Here is an 18,592-nt window from a genome sequence, read left to right on the forward strand (position 1 = left end):
AAGTGACTACATGAAAAAATTGGAGAGATCTCTTATTAGTAATTTTTTTTCAAGGTGGAATAGACTATTAGTTTTCTTTGGTCACCTCTGGTAGGGTTTGGGAAGGGTTCTCTGTCACCTTCTGGTTATGTTGTTATTTTTTGGTGGCAACTGGAGCAGCTTTTAGGGCCCTTCTTTGTTTCTTCAGCTTTTACACCTCCGAAAGCACAGAGCCTTTTTGGCCAGGAAGCAGCGGTGGGACCTTTTGGAAATGCAGAGAGGGTAAGGTATGTTCCACCCCTAGCTCCCTGCCTGTCTTCTCAAGGGCATCCTAATTGGTCTGAGGGAGGATTCCGAGCCTCTTTTCCTCTGGTCGATGCTCATCAGCAGATGGCGCTTGTGGGCTTTCGAGGTTTCTGCATATGTTCTTCATAGTTGCGGATCCTGACAGTCAAGGTAACATTACCAGCTTTCTGGAATCCTCAGGGTTTCCCACCATCTTGTTCATCAGTTGTTCTAGCTTGATTTTTAACTTTTCTTTCTTGTTGACTGTTTCCAAAGACAAGATTCTTTTCACAACATCATCAACCTCTCCATGCTGGGGATGATGTTCTCGTATTCTCTGGTGAGTGTGGAAGGAGTGGTTCATCTTGCTGGTGGGGCTGGACTGGTTTCTGGATGGCGCTTGCACAGGCGGCATGCAGGAGATGTGGAAGTTTCAGGCCACAGTGTGCTGAGGGCAGACTGGTGCTGCCTCTACCCCTCAGGGCAGAGACTGGGGCCTGTGCCACTGCCTAGGCACTAACAGAGCTCAGCGCCAAGCGGCCCACAGCATGGTGACTGCTGTCCCTGTGGGCCCCTTTTATTAGTAATTTAAGAGCATACCTGAAAACTCTACTGCAAAGAAAGCACACCCAAAAGGAGTAGATAGATACCAAGAAATAATCAGACTGAGGGATAAAATAAATAAAATAGAAACAGACAATACAGCACAAAGAGTCAATGAAACAAAGAATTGTTTGACAAAATCAGTAAGATTGACAGACCCTTATGCAAATTAACTAAAAGGCAGAGAGAAAAGACCCAAATTAACAAAATTAGCGGTAAAAAGGGGGACATGACAACAGACACCAAGGAAATACAGAGAATCATAAGGGCATACTTCAAAACAAAACACTGTACTCCACCAAATTCGACAATCTAAAAAAAAGGAATAATTTTCTTGATATATACCACCTACCAAAGTTAAATCAAGATCAGGTATGCAGTTTAAACAGACCTGTAACCCCTAGTGAAACAGAAGCAGCCATTAAAAGTCTATCAAACAAAAAAGTCCAGGGCTAGATGGTTTTAGCACAGAATTTCACTAGACTTTCAAAAAAGAGTTAACTTCAATTCTCCTCAAATTATTCCACAAAATAGAAGCAGAAAGAACACTGCTCAATTCTCTTTATCAGGCCACCCTGATACCTAAACCACATGATTCAAAAACAACAGACCAATCTCCCCCATGAACATTGATGCAAGACAAAAAACAAAAAAAAACCCTCAATAAAATGCTTGAAAACCGAAGCTAAGAACACATCAAAAACAAACAAATAAACAAACAAACAAAACAAAAACAACAACAACAACAAAAAAAGCCCATCCACCATGATTAAGTAGGCTTCATCCCAGAGATGCAGGAATGGTTCATTAGACAAAAATCAAGAACTGTGATCCACTACTGTTGGTATAATGTTTTTGTTTTTGTTTTTTGTTTTTTTGTATACACCTTACCCTTGTTCATTCAAATACTGATTTCTCCCCCACCCTACCCCCAACTCTCTGGTTTCAATCCGGATATTGCATTGTGATACTCATTCTAAGCATCCTGTCTCAACTCTTGTGTAAACAGGAACAAAATAAAAGCAACTAGACACAATGTTGAGCAGGGAGGAGCCAGAGGACAGAAAAGAGGGGAGGAGCGAGAAGGCAGGAGAGGAGTGGGAGGAGAAGAGGGGGGAGATCGAGGAGAGCAAAGCTGGAGGAGAGATCTTGGAGGACGTGGAGCATGAACCAGGCCTAAGATTTCACAAAAAGCAAGAATAATGTGGGAAATCTAAATGTTAGGAAACTGAGGGCTTGGAGGTTTAGGAGGGAGTAAATATTGCCCAGCATTGTGTTCTAGGTTAACTAAAAACTCAGTCTCTGTGTGGTGATTTGGTTATACAGCTGCTGAGGATTAACAGCAGCATTACCAGAAGATAAACCAATAGTAAATATTAATAACCACCTACAACACACTACATAAGCAGACTGAGGGGAGGGCAAAACTACATGATCATCTCGGTAGATGCAGAAAAGATCTTTGACAAAATCCAACACTCCTTCATGATAAAAGTCCTGTGATACTGCAGAGGGAAAGCATGCTTTAGGAAACCTCTTAGTTGGCAGTAATAACTGATTCAAATAGGAGAGTAGCAAATAGTACCTTGCCTTGCTCCCAGTATCTGACAGCAAGCCACACCTTCCAGTTAATTTGAGGGCTAAATTTGGTGTTCTTTGTTCCAAGGACCAAAAAAGCTGGTCACCAGCAGCTCATGATGACTGACTAGAAACTCCTTGATTAAGAAACTTCATGCAAACCACAGCTTACCTGGAAAGTAAAAGAGGCAACAGCAGACTTGTTTTATGAAGCAGAAGGGGGAGCCCCTATTCCTTCAAAGGAGAGCTACTAGAACAGTCTGAAAACCACTGGACTCCACTGTAAGGTAACTGTTCCCACACTGTTGTCTGACCTCAGCAGCCTCCATCCTCTTCTCACATTGGGCAAGCGCTTTTGTGACCCTTCTCGCTTTCTCATACGCTTGGCCACAGAGTTCGTTTCTGTAGGCCAGCTTTTGCTTGGCAAGTCTTCTTTCACATACAGCCACAATAGCACCAGGCTGCAGAGGAGAAAAGGAGGAGAAGACCTTCACTTAGCTGCGAGGCGTGAAGTCCCTAGCCTCCTCTCCCGCAGAAGGACGGCATCTGTGACCATTCTACACAAGGTTGTGAGGAGTAAAACTAAAGCTTGGAAAGCTGCTTTAAAGATAAGATGGTCTGAGTGAGAAGAGCCCCGACAGGCTCACATGTGTGAGTGCTTCATCAGCAGTTGGCGGAACTGTTGGGGAAGAATTTGAAGGGAGGTATGGTCTTGTTGGAGGTGGCTTTTAACATTTCAAAAGCCCACACCATTCTTCGCTAGCTCTCTCTTTGCCTCCAACTTGCAGCAAATAAGGATGTAAGTTCTCAGCTATTGCTCCAGCACCTGCTGACAGGCTATCATTCTTCCCACTGAAAGGGTTAGGCTAACTTTGTAACCTATATGTCTTCTAAAGCCTATAGCTTTGAGTTTTAGGTTCAGGTTAAGCTAAAGCCTCTTAGTACCTTTCCAGAGAATGAAAAAATGTGACCCTATTTATGAGGACAGATAGAAAAAAAAAAAAAGGCAAGCAAGCAATGACCTTCACTCAGCAAAAAGAACGACCAGACCCTTGTCTTCAAGATAGTGTTTCTAGCAACACTAATCTTAGAACCCAGACTTCTGAGTAGCTTTTGACCTCCAGCCAAAAGTCCGCAGCCCCTAATCTTCAAGGATGAGCTAACCACCCCCACCTTAAATTGCAGCTGCATCCACACTTGGCAGGACTGGCCAAGCTTGAGGACCTAAGACTAACCAATTATCTTACTTTATAGCTTCCTCATCCAATCCTAAATTGCCAAAACTGCAACTTCAAATTTCCCACAATTTTTCTTTTAAAAACCTAAAGGCCTTTGTCTCTTGGTGCCACTCTTTGCTGACCGGCAGGGGTGACCCCATTGTGCAATGGTTAAATTAAACTTCTTGCTTTTGCAACGAGTCCGTGGTCTGTGGGAGTCTTTGGGAAGGGCGCGATCTTGAACTCCTGAGCTGTGAGACCACAGGTCTTACACCACCATGGTGGCCTTGGACTCAATATCTGAAACTGTGAGCTCCCAATTGGTAAATTGGTGAGCCTTAGTTTTTGTAAGAGATACTGTCTAAAAGTAGGGGCTGGAGAAATGGCTCAATAGTTAACAGCACATACTGTTCTTGCAGCAAGCCCAAGTTCAGTTGCTAGTGCTGTTGGGTGCCCTCAAAAACAGATACCACTCTAGCTCCAGGGGATCTAACACTCTGTTCTGGTCTCTGAGGGCACCTGTATTCATGCACACACACACACGCACAACACACACATGCAATTAAAAAAGTAAGGCAGAGTGGGATTGAGAATACCAGCATCAACCTTTAGCCTCCACACAGACACAACAAGTGTGTGTACTTGCACACACACACACACACGCACAGAGAGAGAGAGAGAGAGAGAGAGAGAGAGAGAGAGAGAGCCAGGTGGCACATGCCACTTGGGAGCCAGAGGCAAGTGGATCTCTGTGAGTTTGAGGCCAGCCTGGTCTATATAGAGAGCTCCAGCACAATCAGGACTAGAGACCCCCTTTCTCAAAAAACCAAAACCAAAAAAAAAAAAAAAAAAATAGTTATCTGAAGCCATTTCCTGTTGTGGTTAGAGAACACCAAAGTCTAGCACGTGAAGTCTTCTAATTTAAGACATCGTTTCTTCTGCTGTCAAAAGAGGACAATTTCTTGCAGACTTCAAAGGTTTGTTTTTTTTTTAATTTTTTTCTGCTGTCTTTTTTGACATAAAAATCTTTTTTTTCCCCCTCCATCAAGTATGAGCACCTACTGTAACCCAGCTTTAGCATTGACTTATAGTCACTGCAATGCCTTCCCCATCATTCTGTGACAGCAGTAACAGCACTGTGGTCTAGGTTTGAGTCATCCGTGGTACCTGAACATCTCAGGCTAGCCCAACAATCAGTTTCTTCATCTATAATTACAAGGTTAAATGAGACTGGGTAGAAAATGTTCATCTCAGCATAAAGCAGTGCTGCCCAGTGCTCTCAAGCCTAGCTGCTCAATGAGAACATTCACTTGCCCTTTGTTGTTGTTGTTGTTGTTTTGCTTTTGAGATGAAGTTTCTTTGTATAGCACTGGCTGTCCTGGAACTTGCTTTGTAGGTCTGGCCTCACAGAGATCTGCCTGCCTCTACTTCCTGGGTGCTTGAATTAAAGGTGTGCATCACCACAGCCCAGCTCCATTTGCCATGTTTACTGCTTACAATGCTGTTTATCTGCCATGCTCAAACCTGATGGGAAAAAAAGTGTGTAGGCAAGATCAAACCCAGGGCTTCAGGTGTGTGACTGAGCTATATCCCAAGCTCAGCTTTACTCATGTTGTAACATGAATTAAGAAAGAAACATCTGGAATTCATGACGTGAAAATATACATGTTGCACCAGTACTCATATATAAAAGTGTGTTTACAGGAAGATAAAAATGTGTTCTCAAGAGAAAGTTTTGAAACTAGGCATTTTTATGTAATTGCATTCATCTATATTGAGTTACACAATAGTTGTTCAGTATATACAATTTGGAAAACACAGTTAATCAAACAGAACTATAACCCCAATGCAGATAAACTTTCTATGCTGTTCTAAGTTGCCACACAGAATACGCTACACATTAACAAAGTCATATTAAATTTGCATTTTTGTTTTTACAAAGTTAATTTGGAGTGAATAAAATTCAACTGTAACTGTTTAAATTATTTATTTTAAATTTATTTATTTATTTGTTTGTTTGTTTTGCTTGAAACAGGGTTTCTCTGTCTAGCCCTGGCTGTCCTGGAACTCTATGTAGACCAGGCTTGCTTAAGACTCAGAGATCTGCCTACTTCTGCCTCCAGAGTGCCGGTAGGTATTAAAGGCATGAACCTCTACGTCTGGCCTATTTTTAATTTAAAACGTGTTTGTATGGGTGTTGTGCATGCCTAAGTCTGTGGGTGCCTCATGTCATTACAGGCCAGAAGAGCATTGGATCTCATGAAACTGGATATACAGACAACTGTGAGCTAAGCTGTGGGTACTGAACCCTCTCCAGCCTGTGCAACTTATGTACGTTGTCAATCTTATGGAACTACTTTAAAGACTTTAAAAACAGATATACCCTACCTATATATAGGTATGGTTGGTTTTGTTTTTTAGAATTTTTTTTAGTATTTATATGTTCTGCCTGCATGTGTGCCTGCATGTCAGAAGAGGGCTCCAGATCATAGTATAAATGGTTATGAGCCACCATGTGGTTGCTGGGAATTGAACTCAGAACCTTTGGAAGAACAGCCAGTGTTCATAACCTCTGAGCCATCTCTCCAGCCCTATAGGTATGGTTTTGAGAACACCAAATTGAACACCTTTATCCTTTTGAAAAGAATGGTAGTTTTTAGTTTTGTTTGAGATGAAATTCATTCTATACAGCCCAGGTTTCTGAAACTCAACAATGTAGCTCAGGCTGCCCTGGTACTTGTGGCAATCCTGTTTCAGCCTGAATGCTGGATTGCAGACAGGAACCACTCTACCTGACTGAAACAGTGGCAGCAGACAGGAATAGTTTCATTTAGTACCGCTGACTCTATGGAGTATGACAGGTTCTCTGATGTTAGCCCATCAGCTGTCACCGTACGGAGAAGACAACAGTCACTGTCCACGAAGTGAAGCTTCTCCATAGTAAAGCCAAACTTTGTCCCTGGTACTCGCAAATGTTTTCACTGCTGCCAAGTTTGAAAAAACAGTATGCACACTTACATATCATTTCCATGTTTTAGGTCTATTTTCGTATGCTAACAGTTGTCCATATGAGAAGTATGCCATGTATTTGTAGGTGTAAAAAATTTTAAATATTCTTTAGTTAAGTCTGGATAAAGTTTATAGTATCAAATTATGAATTAAAATGTTGGGGTTAACTTGAAAAATGGGGTTAAATACACAATGGAATATGTAGATTCTGAAATTAACATTTTTTGTGTTTGGGTTGCCTGCATGCGTGCACCTGCGTGTCTAGTGTTGCCATTTAGAACTAGATAACAGAGGGTTGTGTGAGCTGCCATGTGGGTACTGGGAATCCAACCTCTGTCTTCTGTTTGCTATCAGCTGGCAGCTAAAAGCAAGCAATATATGTACCAATAGAAGTCCCAATACCAGGAAACAACTTTATTAGACTGTTAAAAAGCCCACAAAAAGAAACAAAAAACTCATCGATGTCATTGTTTTTATTATTACAATTTATTCACTTTGTGTCCTGGCTGTAGACTATCCCTCATCTCCTGGTTGCGCCCTCCTTTCCTTTCCTCTCCTTCCCCTACCCCTCTCCCTAGTCCCCTGATAGGGGAGGTCAGATTTCTTATGTCGAACATGTGCCCATGTACATATCAGCTACCTAAGCGGTCTATGTGACTGAGTTTGTTGAACTTGTCAGAATTTGTGACTTATTGACAAGCTACCTGGCTGCTTTTCTGTTAGCTTGACACTGACTAGTCATTTTGGAAGAGGAACGCCAAATGAGAAAATGCCTTCATCAGATTGGCCTCTAGGGCCTGCGCTACATTTTCTTGATTGATGATTAATAAGGGAGGGGCCAAAAACTGCGGGTGGTACCACCCTTGGGTTTGTAGTCCTGGGTGCTTAAGAAAGCAGGCTGGGCAAGCCATGGAGAGGAAGCCAGTAAGCAGCGCCCTACATGGCCTCTACATTGGTGACTTCGCAGTGATGCAGTGTAACTTGACAGTTGTAAGCTCAAAGAAACCTTTTCCTCCCCAAGTTGCTTTTGGTCACGGTGTTTTATCATAGCAATAGAAGCCAAATGCCTATTCTCTGTGTTAGCATTCTTCCAAGACCTTTGCATGTATGTTCTTGTGTGAGTACAAATGCACATACACACAACTGGAGACCACAGATGGATACTGGCTGTCTTCCTTAGTTGCTTTCTAACTTATTTTAGACAGTCTTTCACTGAACCTAGAGTTCACTGGCTTGGCTAGCTAACCAGCTCAAGGATTTCTCGTCTCTGCTCTCTACCTTTTACGTAGCTGTTGGGGATCCAATCTCTGGTCCTCATGCTTTGCAGTAGACACTCTATTAACTGGGTCATCACCCCAGCTCCAGGATTCTTTTCAATGGCTAAAGCACTTGTATAGCAGAAAACCACTGGAATAGAAATTTGAGACCAGAACTAAGACTTTAGTTCTACTCCAATGTAAGATAATTTGCCACTGTTTTTCCAATTGATAAAATGAGGTTAAAGCCTGATGACTGAAAGATTCTTTTTGGGTTGGAAATATGTTAAGAGCATCTGCAGAGGAGTAGGTTCAGTTCCCAGCATTCACACTGAGTAGCTCACACCTGCCTGTAATTCCAGTTCCAGGATCTGATGTCCTCTTTTAGTCTCCATAGCACACATAAATACTCAGGACCCCCACACATACACATAAAGTAAAAGAGGTTTGTTTTTTTTTTTTTTTTTTTGGTGCAATATAATTCAATTGATAACAATGCCATTTTCACTGCTTTTCTGAGTGGTCAAAATGAAAATGTTTGATATACATACATGTATACTCTTAATAATTCATTTTCCCCATGAGTAACGGTGACCAAGCCCAGGGCCTTCCTCATGGTAGCTGAGCACTGTATCACTGAGCTATATTCACAGCTCCCAGACTTCATTCTTAAAGAACAAATTAATTTACAAAGCCTTAACATGAGACGAAAGCAAGAGTGAGTTTAAATAATGTAATTTAAAAAAATATTTTATTTATTATTTATACAGTATTGTTTGTCTGTGTGTCTGCATGCCAGAAGAAGGCACCGGATCTCATTATAGATCATTATGAGCCACCATGTGGTTGCTGGGACCATTGAAAGTACAGCTAGCACTCTTTAACCTCTGAGCCATTGCTCCAGCCCCAATAATGTAATCTTGTTTTTAAGAAAGGGTTTCGGTGTGTAGCACTGGCTGTCCTGGAACTCAGTATGTATACCAGGCTGGCCTCAAACTCAGAGATCTGCTGTCTGCCTCTGCCTCCTGAGTACTGGGATTAAAGGTGTGTGTCACTACTGACCAGCTTAAGTAATATAATTCTAATACACCCTGTTCCTGAGAGCTTGCTATCAAAACAGCTATTGCTCATTTTCTTTCCATACATACGTGTTTCTCACCACACCTTACTTTATATAAATGTTATTTCGTGTGAAATTACTGTAACTATTCTAATTTTCAAAAACATGAAGGTCAGTTTTCAGATATCATAAGCCTGTCAGAAAAACTGAACGGCATTTCATCAGTTGTCTCTATGGGCACATTACTTCTACCAAACTGGCAGGAGTAATGGTGGGTGGGATAACTTGAAATAAATGCATGTGGAGTCCGGCTGCAGTGACACCTGTCTGGTGACATACCACTGTCTGAATTAGCAAGATGTGAATGGTACACATCATGGAACAAGTCCTGAGATGAATGAAAATGGCCTGCTCCTCCTGAGGTAGATGTGGAGCTGCGATAGGGCTCATCAGGCATACGACAAGCTTGAAAGCAAGTCTTCCTGCCCACTCCTCGGTGCATGTCTAATTTGGCAATAAGAGGCTTCCCAACATTCACTTCCTGCTTCTCCTCCACAGTGTCTTCTAGTCCTGAATACTGATATGATAAACATACTGTGAAGATCAGATGTTCCTAAAAATAAAAAGAGGTTTATCATGTTTATTAACTGTGGAAACTTTACAGTATCACCTCCTACCCCACCCCAGAGCCCCACTCAGCTCCCTCTCTGAGGTTCCAAATCCTGGAGGTTTCCTTTCCAACTCCCCTAAAAGAAACTGGCTATATAATTTAATAGAATTCTGGTTCTTACTAAAGTAAATTGCAGAGCCAGAGGTTTCCCATTTCTGAGGCACCATGAAAGGCATTTTCCAAGCAGTGAGGCACTGGGATCTGATCCTTCCCCACAATTAGAGACAGGGGCCTTTAATGTGAAAATCATGCTTTACATGGATATTAAAAGCTTAAGCTGTTTAAAAACACCAGTAGATAGTAACTCAGTCAGATAATGGATGGAGAGTTGGAGCAGACTATGTATGAAAAAATAGTAATAGCCTGTTGTCCACATAACAAAAGGGCCTAATCCTTTGCCCAGTTTTCACTGACTACACTATAACCACATAGCTAAGAAAAAAAAAAACAAAAAAAAACAACAACCAAAAAAACAAAACAACAACCAAACAAGTTTTCCAAGGCTATGCTTACATTAGGAAGCTTAACTGTACAGAACCAGTTTCTCTTTTGTCAGTCAACAAGAAATAGAAAAGGCAATTCCAATTTTAATTTATGTTTTGTAGAAAACTAAAACAAAGAAATCATGACTTAAAAATGTCTCACATCCAAATTTCGACTATCTGCTATGTGCCTCACTTCTCAACAGTACAGAAGACAAACTAGGGCAGTATCAAAGACAGAATTTAATGCCAAAAGTATCACGGAGAACCGATTGTAGCTTAGTTATTGCTGCTCCAATTTTATAGCAAAATGAAGCAGCTCACAACACAATTAGTTTTACTTCCACAGCCTTTTCACTAGTTGCTGTAAACAGGAAAAGGAATAACCTTTAATTTTTGTAGTGAGCTGAGTCTAGTATAGAGGCAATGCTTGGGAAGCTCTTTTGATACTAAATAGCTGCCAGTTTCTTCAGGAGTCCCCTTATTTGCATGTTTTGGATCAATATCCAGGTCCTATTAAAAAAATAAACACAAATCAGTGAATGTCAGTGATGCAGTCAATGGAAGTTATAACATTGTCTATAACATAAAATATCTTCATAGATACTGTCCTCTTGTGAGCACTGGCTTGAATGGGTAATCCCTTATCCAATAGGACTAAAGAAATACAAAATTCATTTTTGAAGGTCATAAATTGCCATAGAAATTCTAGATTCTATACATTTAAAAAGCAGTTACTTTAAAAACATATAAAGTTTATTTCTGGCAGGATAGTTGCATTTTAAACTATTCTCTGAAACACTCTAACCTGTTTCAGTTTCCTTTTTAATAATTTCAAATAATTTCAGTCCTATTATTTAACTCCTGGACTCTATCTTTATTATCACTTTTGGGAAGGTGCAGGGAGATTCATATGCTTAGAACATTTAGAAAGGATAAATGAGCAAGATAAAAAATAACCCTCTCCTTTTCTTCTTCTTATGCCACCCCATTAGTGAAGGACGGGGTATTCTGCTCCTCCAGAGGGAAGCCCACAGCCTTTTCTGGCCCATTACCCAAGGTGACAGAAGGCAAGGTGGACCTGTCTAATTTGGGGTTCCATGTTACATAACTTGCTTTCACAAGAAGCTCTGCCCTTCATGAAGCCTCTATAAGTCATAAGTGATATTTGAGATATTTTTTCTCTTAGTCCTTGCTTACTTCTCAATTTGTCACATGTACATAGAAAAGAAAATGAATTATTCATTGGTTTCTTTAAACTAATCCAAAGTGACATCAGAACTAAATGTTTGGAAAGAACAGATTTCTGTTCCTCCTATGGCTACCATAGCTTGACAAGTCAGTCTTTTATTTTTGTAAATATTAATTAATGTATTTTTATATGGTATGTGTATCACATAAATGAGGGTACCTGTGGAGGCCAGAAGATGCAGGATGCTCTGGAACTGGAGTTAGGTGATTATGAGCTGGCTCATGTGGGTGCTGAACCCTGGTTCTATGCAAGAGCAGAGCCACCTCTCCAGCTCTAGTAGTAAGATTTATATTGTAATAAAAACTTGTACTGTACTCAAGTTTTTAAAATAATGTCACTTGTGACACATATATACATGTGTACACACACACCCTTATACATTCTTTTAACATTTGAAATTCTATTTAGAGGATAAAATACTAAAGCCATCCTTCCTGAGTGAACTCTAGACATTTCTGAATTGACAAACCTAAGGTACTGTGGTAGTTATTAACCACTGAGATCAGTGTTACACCAGCCAGCGTGCATATAAGCACATACACTTTCTTCACAGTTACCACTGACTTTTATGTTTCTAAGTTTATTATTTACGTGATTTTTTTTTTCTCTTTTGGTGCTGGGGATAGAACATAGGGCCTTATTCCTGCTAGGCAAGCACTCTAACCACAAGCTATAGCCTCATTTCAAAGTTCAGTCTTTAATAAGTGAGAATGCATCATTCTATTTTAAGTAAAAGAAACCAGAGACTTACAAGTGGGAAATCAGTGACATAGGCATCACACATTATTATCTCAGGTGGTTTGTGGACTATGCTTGTGTAGATTATCATGACATTGGAGAACTCTGCGGCAAATCCTAACTGAATATGAACACCACACTGAAATTTAAGGCACATACTTTCCGGAAGTTCTGGAAAAAATAAGTAGAAACAACAGAAAAATATTTAAAAAGGGGCTGGTAAATTTTCTGATGGACAGCAAATATCCACATGGGGCAGAATATGGTTAGATTGTTTGCTTAAAAAAAATATTATGTAGCTAGGCATGGTGGTGCACCCCTTTAATCCCAGCATTCAGAAGGCAGAGTCAGGTGGATCTCTGAGTTCAAGGCCAGACTGGTCTACAGAGTGAGTTCCAGAACAGCCAGGGCTACACAGAGAAACCCTGTCTAAAACAAACAAACAAACAAACAAACAAACAAACAAAATTATGTAATGTTACTGCTGAAATATACACACATATAGACTAAAAGCCAAACTTTTTATTTACTGTAGTAAATCATATATGGTATTTCTAGTAGTACTGAAATTATACATACATTTTTCTTGATGATAAGAACTTGTGTATGGATGTGGGGTGGGGTGCTGTTAGGGGTAAATGTCTTGCACACGTAGGTAAGTACTCTACTATTAAGCTAAAACCTCATACCCTAACAAGAAGTTTTACAAAATGTATTATCACCAAGTGACTATGACAACTTGTTAACCAGTCATTCTACTACTCCTGATAGTACTTTTGGGGTTTTGATATTTTTCTATTAGCTAATACTTCATATATTTAATGCTTCACAATAGTTGGAGATAGCCATTTGGTGTTTCTTATATGTGTGTCATATTGTTTTTTAATTGACATGAAATAGAAATATACTAGTTTCACTACAACATTTTCTTTCTTTTTTCTTTTTATTCCTGAGACAGAGTTTTTCTTCGTAGCCTTGGGTGTCCTGGAACTTGCTCTGTAGACCAGGCTGGCCTTGCTATCTGCCAGTCTCTGGCTCCCAAGTGCTGGTATGCACCACCACCACCCAGCTCACTAAAACATTTAAAAAACAGGGTTATTTTTTAAGTGTATGTAGGATTAAAAAAATGAAATAAATGATTTTAAGCATATCTCCCTCTGGCTTTTGAGACAGGGTGATAGGGTTTGTGTAGCCCAGACTGTCACAGAACTTCCTAACTAGCCCAGGCTAGGTTTTAACTTTCAATCCTCCTGCCTCGGGCTTTCAAGAGCTGGTACTGCAGGTGTGCACCACCACACCTAGTTAGGTTTTGTTTTATGAAAGGTTTTGTTTATTGTTGAGTCTATTTAATTTAAATTTTGTGGTGTGGTGCTAAGACCTCAATGTGAGACCTCATAATTGTCAGGCAAATACTTTAACTATTGAGCTATACCTTATCCCTTAATGCTCATCTTCATCATTATAATTTTGTTTGTGTTGTCCAGAAAAATATACGAATATATACAAATACACACATATGTATATGTATTATACATATTTGCATATTTGTACATGTTTGTATTATATATATAATGTGGAAAAGAATTTAACTTTGTGAAAAATATCTATATTTTTATAGCACTTTACCCTATAATGTGCTCTAACATGTTAATTTGTCAAAATTATGACTTATAAGAACAAAGTATTATATTTTTTAAAACAGAACATCAAGAAATACATTCTTTTCCTTTCCTTTTTTTTCAAAACAGGGTTTCTCTGTGTAGCCTTGGCTGTCCTGGACTCACTTTGTAGACCAGGCTGGCCTCAAACTCACAGAGATCCACCTGCCTCTGCCTCCTCGAGTGCTAGAACTACAGGTGTGCACTACCGTACCGGCTCAGGGACTGCTTCTTAACCTTAGACAAGCTGTGCACATGGTAGAGTCCAGACCTGCCTGGCTCCTGACGGTTGCACAATTCAACAGTCACAGTATGTAGAAACTAAACGCTTGCCTGTATCCCACAAAAATAATAATTCAGCTCACTTTCAGAACAGAAGAATTAAACAGGATCATTTAAGTTTTGGAATTCTAAGCCAGCCTAGGCTACATACTTAATGAGGAAGTTTCTCAAAAGACAAAAACAAAAATAAATAAAATCTGTTTTCACTAACAGTAAAGTAATAAATGAAATAATTTGGTATTTCTGGTATCAGTCAATGTAATATGTACAAATGAAAGATTAATTTTGGACTTGCGTACTAGACTCTTTTGAAGTATCATCTTGTCGTGTATCCAGACTGGCCATGAATTCATAATCTTCCTGCCTTAGCCTTCCAAGTGCTGGGATTGTAGGTAAATACCATTATATCTGGCCCCAACCCCTACCTCAATTTCACTGTAAAAACTGGGAGAAAACTGTTTAGTTAGAATAAAAAAACAAACAAACAAACGTTTGGTTTTAAAAACAAAGTTAGAGCTGAGTATGGTGACACCTTTCACCCCAGCACCCAGGAAGGAGAGGTTAGTGTATCTCTGTGCGTTAGAGGGCATCCTAGTCTACATAGTGAGTCCAGACCTGGCAGGGCTACACAGTGAGACCCTGCCTCAAGAAAAAGCAAGGCAAAATAAACAAAGAAAAAACAAAGTAAAAAGAAAGCTCCCACGAGAAACAGACTTTAGCATACCATGAGCTTTGGCCCACTGTAGATTCCGCACCAGAGCCTCTGCAGAGCAAGCTGTCCCCCGAATTGGATCAGTAAGTGCTCTCTTTTCAGACAAGCTGCTTCGAATCTCTAGGGCTTGTTTGCCTTTGGTAAGGTGACATTTACCCATATCTGAAAGACAAGAAGGTAAACATTTTTTTTAGAGACTGATTCTTTTGTTATGCTTAAAGTTTTTAGGCCAGGCATGGTGGTGAACACCTTTAATCCCAGCACTCGGGAGGCAGAGGCTGGAGGATGTCTGTGATTCAAAGCTAGTTTAGTCTATAGAGCGAGCTTTAGGACATCCAGACTACATACAGAAACCATGTCTCAAAGAAACAGAACAAAAACAAAACAAAAAATTTAGGCTAAGCATTCTCTAATAAGTCAGCTTATATTCTCAGTATCATCTGCTGACAAATACTTACCCAGCACCTACTATGTACTAAGCATAGTTCAAAGTGCTGGGGATGAAGCAGTGAGCAAACACATAAAAATGCTGACCTAAAGCATGTTTCTTAACAATAATAATTTTTTTTTTTTTTGAGAGAGGCGCTCCTGTTGCCTGTGTTGCCCACAAACTCATACTGTAGCTGAGACTGGGTGTGAACCTCTGGCAGCTGCACCACAACTGGCTCAGCATGCTCCCTTTTAAGAGAGACACCATGATAACTTTACGTCTGTATTCTGCTAAGAAACATATTCAGCAGAAAATCAAATGACAGCACACACATGTGAAAATTTTAAATTGCCTATCACATTTTTTTCAAATGTTTCTACTTTTGAACAGGAAGTTGTATATTAAAACTACCTACCTAGCCTAAACACCATCATTCCTTTGACCCCAGCCTGAAGCAACCATTACTCAATGCACAATATTCGCAAATAATCTGTCAACATTTTAGTTTTGAGTTTAACAAAAATAATATAAGCATGTTTTTATAATGTTTTATTTTTATCCAACCTGGGCAGACTTTTTTATACTTGTATGAACTAACTTAAATTTAAGATTTGCCATATATTTGGTATGAGTAAATGGTAATTTACTGATTCTACTTCTGTTTTTCTGTGTGTGTGGGGGCAGGTGAGGAGTTCTTTTTGTTTTTTTTAGACAAGGTTTCTCTGTGTAGCCCTGGCTGTCCTGGAACTTGCTCTGTAGACCAGGCTGGCCTCAAACTCAGAAATCCACCTGCCTCTGCTTCAAGGTATGTGCCACAACTTCCCAGCCTACTTGTGCATATTATGGTGTTAATTGTTAATAAATAGTAAAGTTAGGCAAGATAGTGTGTTCCTGTAATCTCAAATCAGTATATGTTGGGGATTAAGTAGGGAAAACAAGGATTATTATATGTTAAAGACTCTTACTGGTTAAAAAACAAACAAACAAACAAACAAAGAACTTAAAAAAGAAAAATGAAAAAGAAACAGGAAGACTTAACCAAATTAAAAAAAAAAAAAAAAAAAGAAAGGATGGCTGAAAATAGTTAAGACTATAGATATGGTTACACATTCCTGTAATCCTAGCCCTAGGAAGGTAGAGACAGAAGGATTGTGTTCCAGGCCAGCCTGGACTATAGAGGAGAGACAAAACAAAATCAACCAATCAACCACCACCACCACCAACAAAAAAGATAAATGAACTAAAATTTTTAGTTTTAAGAAAAGATCACCATTTTGCATTTAAAAATGTGTTACTTGCTACCTCTAAAAGTTACAGCCAAGGCAGAATGACACGAAATGTTTGGCAATAAACAGAAATACAGCTAATGAAGAATTAGAGGAAATCAGCAAGCCAAATGTAAAACTAACAAAATCTGAAGCAGATAATGAAGGGGAAAAAAAAGAGAAGTAGGCACAAATGAGGAATTTGATGAAAAGAGCAAGAAATTAAAGATAATGTAGACGTTTAAGAATACCACTAGAGAAAACGATCTGCACCTAATCCCAACAATTTTGAAAACTGTCTAATTCCTGGGAAAATGTAACTTACTAAAAATTGACTCTGTAGTAGTTATTAATCATCTACCCAAGAAAATACCAACCCTAGACTGTTTCACAGCCAAGTACTATAATCATAGTTATATAAAACTCTCACTAAATTGGGAACACTCTAAATTAGAGTTCTTTAGTGAAACAGAAGCAGCGGGCTACGTGTGTGTGCAGTGTGTGTATGTGAGTAGATTTACAGGGAGTGAAGGAAGGGAATCACACAGGCACTGGCTTAGAGAACCGTGAAGGTGCATGTTTAACCTGAGCATTCACAGAGAGGCCGAGGGAGGACACAGTTAAGAGCTACAGTCTGATGTCTTCTGGCAGAAACCCTTTTTTGGGTAACATCTTTATTCAGTCTCATCCAACAGATAAGGTCCACTCACTTTACAGTATAATCTGCTTTAACAAAAGCCCATCAATTTAAACATTAATCGCATTTAGAATAATGTGTCAACCATCTAGAAACACCTGAATAATGTTTGATTAAATGACCAAAGTTCAGTCAATTAACATAAAATAAACCACCATAAGCTCCAATCCATTTTAAAAATCCAACACAACATTGATATCAAAATCAAAACTAATAGTATGAGAAAGTAAAGATACATGCTCATTTCATATATGAATATAAGACATGAACCTTTTTTTCTACTGAACATTTTTATTGAACACTTTAAAACATATTTATTATTTGCAATGATATGTAAAATTTCCTTTTTTTGTTTGTTTGTTTTTCGAGATGGGGTTTTTCTGTGTAGCCTGGGCTGTCCTAGATTTGCTTTCTGGACCAGCATGGGCTCGAACTCACAGAGATTCATCTACTTCTGCCTCCAGAGCACTTGGGATTACAGGAGTGTGCCACTCACTGCACCTGACGAGATGTGAGAATTTTATGTAAAATGTTAACATAGTAAATCAGGCTGCATTAAAAATGTGCCAATAAAATTCACTCATCTAAGTTGAATATAATTAACCAAACTAGGAAATTAGAAGAATGGAAGCATATTATCTTCTTCATAGCTGAAGAAGAAACACAAATATGTTAACATTAATTTAAAAAAAATCAGCATAGAAAAGAGCTTTCTTAACCTGACAAAAATATAAAAATTTGTACTATTTTACACATACATTCCCTATAGATTAGAAACAAGATAATGATATCTTCAAAACCTACTATTTGTATTCAATGATGTCTTTGAGGTGCAACCTAGTACCACAGAATCACACACTGTTCTTCTCAATCAATGAGCAAAGCAAAAGCAATACAATCAAAACAAGACAAAGGGCTGGAGAGACAGAACTATGGCTAAGGGCACTTGTTTTTCTAGGACGCGCGTTCAATTCCCAACCCACATGGCAGCTCACAACTCCCTAAGTCCATCTAACATGGACTTATGACATATAATGTCATCAAAGAAAGAATCAGGTTGTTTTTCCAGCAGGGTGTCAACATTTCTGAAAGGTAAGCTGTAGAGAAAGACATCTTGGCAGAGATGCTCAGTGGACTTTGTTTTCCCTAACTAGACTGGGCAGCAACAAGGCACCAGGCTGACACAAGGCAGAGCTCTGAGGACTGAATTCCATCTTACCACTGTTCAAACCACTCAGCTATGACAGCAAGGAAAGAGAAGAGCTGATAGCAGCAGTGCTATTGAACATTAATCCCAAAACTGTTTTTGGAAGCAAATATCAATTCCAAACCTACACAGTACTGATGAGAATAAAATAAGCACCAAGCAGGAAACCCTGACTGGGCTTCTCTGTACTGCTGGCCTATTTCTGAATATAT

The 18,592-nt window shown here is 39.4% G+C and overlaps 1 protein-coding gene and 1 pseudogene across 3 annotated transcripts in view; both read right to left on the minus strand.

Annotated features, from left to right (window-relative positions):
* Positions 1–67: 67 nt before the first annotated feature.
* On the minus strand, positions 68–6,601 carry LOC110546626 (small ribosomal subunit protein uS15m-like; annotated as a pseudogene).
* Positions 6,602–8,373: 1,772 nt separating this feature from the next.
* The window catches only part of Malt1 (MALT1 paracaspase), a 43,957-nt gene continuing 33,738 nt past the window's right edge, over positions 8,374–18,592 (minus strand). For all 3 annotated transcript variants that reach the window (XM_060377157.1, XM_021633572.2, XM_021633571.2), the window contains 4 exons: positions 14,794–14,943; positions 12,143–12,300; positions 10,527–10,652; positions 8,374–9,600 (listed from right to left, as the gene is read on the minus strand). In XM_060377157.1, the coding sequence (XP_060233140.1) occupies positions 9,160–9,600; positions 10,527–10,652; positions 12,143–12,300; positions 14,794–14,943 (875 nt within the window). In that variant the 3' untranslated portion in view covers positions 8,374–9,159. The remainder of the gene's footprint in view (positions 9,601–10,526; positions 10,653–12,142; positions 12,301–14,793; positions 14,944–18,592) is intronic.

The sequence above is a fragment of the Meriones unguiculatus genome, chromosome 2, assembly GCF_030254825.1.
Source record: "Meriones unguiculatus strain TT.TT164.6M chromosome 2, Bangor_MerUng_6.1, whole genome shotgun sequence".
NCBI lineage: Eukaryota > Metazoa > Chordata > Mammalia > Rodentia > Muridae > Meriones > Meriones unguiculatus.